Source organism: Perognathus longimembris, chromosome 2 (genome assembly GCF_023159225.1).
Source record: "Perognathus longimembris pacificus isolate PPM17 chromosome 2, ASM2315922v1, whole genome shotgun sequence".
NCBI classification, from domain to species: Eukaryota; Metazoa; Chordata; class Mammalia; order Rodentia; family Heteromyidae; genus Perognathus; species Perognathus longimembris.
Window position 1 is genome coordinate 518,273 of NC_063162.1, and position 6,000 is coordinate 524,272.

General features: G+C 55.6%; 1 protein-coding gene across 1 annotated transcript in view; it reads right to left on the reverse strand.

Moving 5' to 3' along the window:
* Adgra1 (adhesion G protein-coupled receptor A1) overlaps window positions 1–5,509 on the reverse strand; it is a 33,580-nt gene extending 28,071 nt beyond the window's left edge. Inside the window, exon 1 of the mRNA XM_048334752.1 lies at window positions 5,498–5,509. Coding sequence (XP_048190709.1) covers window positions 5,498–5,509 — 12 coding nt within the window. The remainder of the gene's footprint in view (window positions 1–5,497) is intronic.
* Between the last annotated feature and the right edge of the window lie 491 nt (window positions 5,510–6,000).

Here is a 6,000-nt window from a genome sequence, read left to right on the forward strand (position 1 = left end):
ACCAAACCAGGGGTCAGCACTGGGCTGGGGGCCTAGCCAGCATCACCAAACCAGGGGTCAGCACCGGGCTGGGGACACAGCCAGCATCACCAAACCAGGGGTCAGCACCGGGCTGGGGACACAGCCAGCATCACCAAACCAGGGGTCAGCACCGGGCTGGGGGCCTAGCCAGCATCACCAAACCAGGGGTCAGCACCGGGCTGGGGACACAGCCAGCATCACCAAACCGGGGGTCAGCACCGGGCTGGGGACACAGCCAGCATCACCAAACCAGGGGTCAGCACCGGTCTGGGGGTCTAGCAAGCATCGCCAAACCAGGGGTCAGCACCGGGCTGGGGACACAGCCTGCATCACCAAACCAGGGGTCAGCACCGGGCTGGGGACACAGCCAGCATCACCAAACCTGAGGTCGGCACCGGGCTGGGGACGCAGCCAGCATCACCAAACCTGGGGTCAGCACCGGGCTGGGGGCCTAGCCAGCATCACCAAACCAGGGCTCAGCACCGGGCTGGGGACACAGCCTGCATCACCAAACCAGGGGTCAGCACCAGTCTGGGGGTCTAGCAAGCATCGCCAAACCTGGGGTCAGCACCGGGCTGGGGACACAGCCTGCATCACCAAACCAGGGGTCAGCACCGGGCTGGGGACGCAGCCTACATCACCAAACCAGGGGTCAGCACCGGGCTGGGGGCCTAGCCAGCATCACCAAACCAGGGGTCAGCACCGGGCTGGGGACACAGCCAGCATCACCAAACCAGGGGTCAGCACCAGGCTGGGGACACAGCCAGCATCACCAAACCTGGGGTCGGCACCGGGCTGGGGACACAGCCAGCATCACCAAACCAGGGGTCAGCACCAGGCTGGGGACGCAGCCTGCATCACCAAACCAGGGGTCAGCACCGGGCTGGGGACACAGAGAGCATCACCAAACCAGGGGTCAGCACCGGGCTGGGGGGACAGCCAGCATCACCAAACCAGGGGTCAGCACCGAGCTGGGGACACAGCCAGCATCACCAAACCAGGGGTCAGCACCGGGCTGGGGACACAGAGAGCATCACCAAACCAGGGGTCAGCACCGGGCTGGGGACACAGCATCACCAAACCAGGGGTCAGCACCGGGCTGGGGACACAGAGAGCATCACCAAACCAGGGGTCAGCACCGGGCTGGGGGCCTAGCCAGCATCACCAAACCAGGGGTCAGCACCGGGCTGGGGACACAGCCAGCATCACCAAACCAGGGGTCAGCACCAGGCTGGGGACACAGAGAGCATCACCAAACCTGGGGTCAGCACCGGGCTGGGGGCCTAGCCAGCATCACCAAACCAGGGGTCAGCACCGGGCTGGGGGCCTAGCCAGCATCACCAAACCAGGGGTCAGCACCGGGCTGGGGACACAGCCAGCATCACCAAACCAGGGGTCAGCACCGGGCTGGGGACACAGCCAGCATCACCAAACCAGGGGTCAGCACCGGGCTGGGGGCCTAGCCAGCATCACCAAACCAGGGGTCAGCACCGGGCTGGGGACACAGCATCACCAAACCAGGGGTCAGCACCAGGCTGGGGACACAGCCAGCATCACCAAACCTGGGGTCGGCACCGGGCTGGGGACACAACCAGTATCACGCCACCTGGGGTCATCACCAGGCTGGGGGTTCACTCAGCCTGACACCACCTGGGGTCAGCACCGGGCTGGGGGTCCAGTCAGCATCACGCCATGTGGGGTCAGCACGGGCTCAGGGCCCCGCCTACCCCCGAGCACCGCTGTGAACCTGGAGGCTGGGGCCCGAGGGTGTCACCTGAATGAGGATGGTCTGCCACTGGGGACAGATGACAGTGAGCTTCGTAGGAAACATGGGTTTGGATTCATTTCCTGTTTTTGTCTTCAAAATCAGTGATCAGCAGCGTCTCTCTGCATTTTTAGAGGTGACATTTAAAATTCAAAGTAGGCAATGCAAAACAGAGATGTATTTTATATTTTAAAGTTCATACATGGGCAAGTTCCACAGAAGAGTGTACTGTGCCCACATTCCTTAGGGAAGAACTGGTGATCTTCTGTGTGGCTAGACAGAACCCAGCAGTCTCAAGCAGGAGGTCATTTCCTGCGTGCCTGGGACACACCGCACACACTTCTGATCAGTGACAGAGGAGGGAGCCGAGTCTCAGGTCAGTGAGGCTGCTAGAGGGACCCCCTGCCCCTGATGCATGGAGCCACAGGCTAAGCACGGCCAGAGCACTATTAATCACTGTTAGTGTTAGTTAATGGTATGATAAGCATCCTTTTTAATGTTCACTTTTTCCTTTAAATAAACTAGGATGTTGGGGGGGGTGGTGATTTGACCCCTTGACAGCGGGTAGACCCGTTCTGGGGCCCAGCTGCCTCCAGTGAAAGGCCATCATTCGCTGAGCAGTCAGGCAGACTGCCCCATGCCGCCACAACTGCCTTGAGTCCTCCCCGGGCTCCCGGCAGAAGCAGCCCAGCTCTGGCTCCTGAGGGGGCGGCCCCAGCAGGTGGCTTGCCCTGGTGGGTGTCCGCACAGTGCTAGTGAGCTCCAGGAGCTTGAGGAGATGCTGCCACCCGGGTGAGGGGCGTGTCTCCCAGGGGCATGGAAGACAACCTATGACTGGTGTAAACGGTCTTTCTTGTGTGTGTGTGCATACACGTGTGTGTGTGCATGTGTGGCAGTACTATGAACTCAGGGCCTCACACTTTCTAGGCTAGTGCTCTACCATTTGAGCCACACCTCCAGTCCTGTTTTCACTGGCTCCTTTTAGGATAGGATCATGCCTCCCACCCAGGCTTATGCCTAAAATGTGATCTGCCTACTAAGCTTCCTGTAGTTGCTGGGGTCACAGGCACGTGCCACTGCTTCCCTTGTGGAGATGGACTCTGCTGAGCTTTTCTGCTCAAGCTGGCCTGTATCACAGTCCTAATCTCAGCCTCTCAGGTAGCTTGGGATGGCGGCCTTGGGTTGGGTTGGGGGTGGGGTGGGGATCTTCTGAGCTTTTCTGCCCAGGCTGCCCTCAGATCACGGTCCTCTCGCTGTCAGGCTCCAAAGAAGCCAAACCACTGGTGGGTGCTGAGCTGTAACACTTCATTTGCGGAGAGGCTGTTAGGACGGGTGACCTGGGTGCCTTGGCAGATGTGTACCCCCCCTCCTTTCTGGCTGCATTGGAGGCTGTCTGGCTCACTTTTGGAGCCAGGTAGCAGAACACCCTCTGTGATGACCTCTGGTCTTGTGGCATCTGCCCCACAGGGTCTGCTTGCGAGTGTTCTTTCTTGCCTACTTTTGATTTCCATCATTAGTAGAGTGGCCAAGCTGGTAGTGAAGAAAAGAGAAGCGGTTGTGACAGATGTGACAGAGGTGGCCTGGCCCCTGCAGGGCAGACACAGCAGTACAGGAGCAGCAGGTGCACTAGTGGGACTGGCAGTGGCCGTTGTGATGGTGGAGGACAGGGTGATGGCAGAGCATGAACAGAGACAGCCTCTGGGGTGGCAGACGGGAGCCTGCCCTGGCCACCATCATCGTGATGACATAGATAACCAGATGGTGGTCAAGGCAGGGAGGAGCCATGAGGGGCAGCACCAGCAGAGGCTGGGGTGATGGTGCCAGGGAGCAGAAAGAAGTGGGACTGTGGTCCGTGGTCACAGGAAGAGCACTGTAGCCCTGGTGTATCCCTAACCCAGGCCCTGCAGGCATCCTGCTTGCTGCTGCAGGACGAAGGGCTTTAGCATGCAGGCTCTGCACAGGAGCCAGGACATGAGGGCACCACCCACCATTCCTCATTTGTGCTGCCACTGCCCTCGGAGCCCTGCCCACCCAGCCAAGGGCAGGTAACTGGAAGAAGGCCTCCTCACCTACCCATGATTCCTGCTGGTGGGACAGAGCCCCCGTCAGCGGATCGTATGGACAGTGCCCCCACACCAAAGCCGGCGATTGTCACATCCGATTGTCCTGTCATCAGGATGGCTGGCTTGCAAAGGCTCACCCTCTGGTGCTGATGTTCACACACTCCCGACCACGGAGTTACACCCGTGTCTGGGGAACTCCAGGCCCCCATAGTCTGGCTTGGATGTTGATTCTGCAGAAGGTGCTGGGTACGATCTAATCTCATTACACTGAGGAAAGCTCCAGCACCATCCCAGGCCTGGTTAGGGAAAAAGAGAGGAGGACTCCTCAAAGTCCCCTCCCTTCTCCATGACAAGCTGAGAGGATGCGTGCAGGCTGCATCCTCAGAGCCAGTCCTAGTGAAAACCTAGACCCCAGACCTGCCCTGGAGAAGACCACTTAATGGCTCCATCTCCCTTTTCCATTCACTGGCCAGATAATACAGTATTCTTCTGTCTCCCAGAACTCTTTATTTGCAATCAGTGCTGAGAAGGAAAAGAACTTGCAGGTTCAGTGACAAGAGGGCTGGGGAAAAGCCTGGAGAACTCCCAGGGGGCAGAGGGAGGAATGGAGGCAGCGCCCAGCCTTCTGGGCTTCGAGGAGAGGCCGGGCATGCCTCTTGCATCTGTGTCTGCAGACAGAGGTGCTGCGGCAGGCACGTGGAGGCAGGCAGCCTCCTCTGGCTGCAGCCGCCAGGCCCCCCAGCACCCTTCCCCAACACACAGTGTGACTTGTGCTCACTTGGGTTGTATCTCCCTAGAGTCATGACTTCCTTTTTTGTTTTCACCTTTTTTTTTTTAAAAATGGGGACGTGTACCTTTTGATGTGTTCTGCAAATTGAATGAATCAGGCTGTTAATAAGGATAGGGTCAGAGGAGGCAAGATGGGAAGAGAGAGGCCAGTCGAGTTACGTGTCAACTCTGATCAAAATGTAGCCTTTTGTGACTGAGCAGTGACCCCCTCAGTCCCATACCACCGTCAAAGGCACTTTGCTCCTGCAGAGGAGAGCACTGCAGGTTCCAACTAAGGGAGGAACTGGTTCTCTTCTGGTTTTTCCTGACTCCTCTTCTTATTCTTCTTGGTCCATCTTTTTGGCTTCCTGGTTCATATTCCATTCCCCCCCCCCCCCAGTTTTTCTTCTTGGGTTTGCACGAATGCAAATAGATTTAATTAGAGATTGACGTGTTCTCTTGTTTTTCTCCCACTCCTTTTTTATCGTTATCTTCTAATAGTGGTGCAATTTACATGTTCATTTATGTGTGCAATGCATCTTGATTAGTAGCATCCATTCTATCATCCCCTACCCCATCAATCCCATCCTTCTCATATCCTGAAGTCTCCTAGTTTCATTTTCTTTTTGTTTTTCTTTTGTTGTGAGACCAGGACTTGAACTTGGTACTTGATGCTTTGCTCATTGGCTGGTGCTCTACCAGGTGAGCCACAACTCCAAGTCCCCTAGTTCCATGTCCATGTAAATAAATCGGTTATTATTCTTGTCTCTGTTTTCATGTGAATGGCTTCTTATTTACTTATTAGCTTTTCATGGAAATACTTTCAGGGAAAGGCAGAATGAAAAAAATAAGAAATATTCTCACAGAAAACAAGAGATACCCATTTGGACATTATGTGAATATAGTTGGCTATAGCCTTCCTTTTGGAGGGATACATAGGACTGTGAAATTATGAACCTATTTAGAGAAAGAACACATTGGGAAGTACCATGGAGACTTCCTTACATATTGGTAGTTTCTTGTTTAAAGTCTGTAATCCAAGGGGACTGTTAGGTGGGATGGCAAAGGCTCCATCTGTGCAAGAAAGGCGGATTTTAGAAGCTTTCAGTAATTTAGACATGGGGCTGAACAAAAGGAACAATTTGAAAACAATTTACTAAAGCTATGCAATGTTTATAAATATGACAAACTAACTTCTACTCTGCACTAGAGGAGGTGTCCCGGCCACCTCCTACCTTCTGTGCTCGAGTGTGGCCAGAGCCATGGCAGGGTGGGGGTGGGAGGGGCATTACACACTCTTCACACGTGGAGCTTTGACGTCCTAATACCCGTTTTGGATTTTGGTCCAGTTTCTGGTCCTGGCTCTTCCTGAGCTGATCTGCA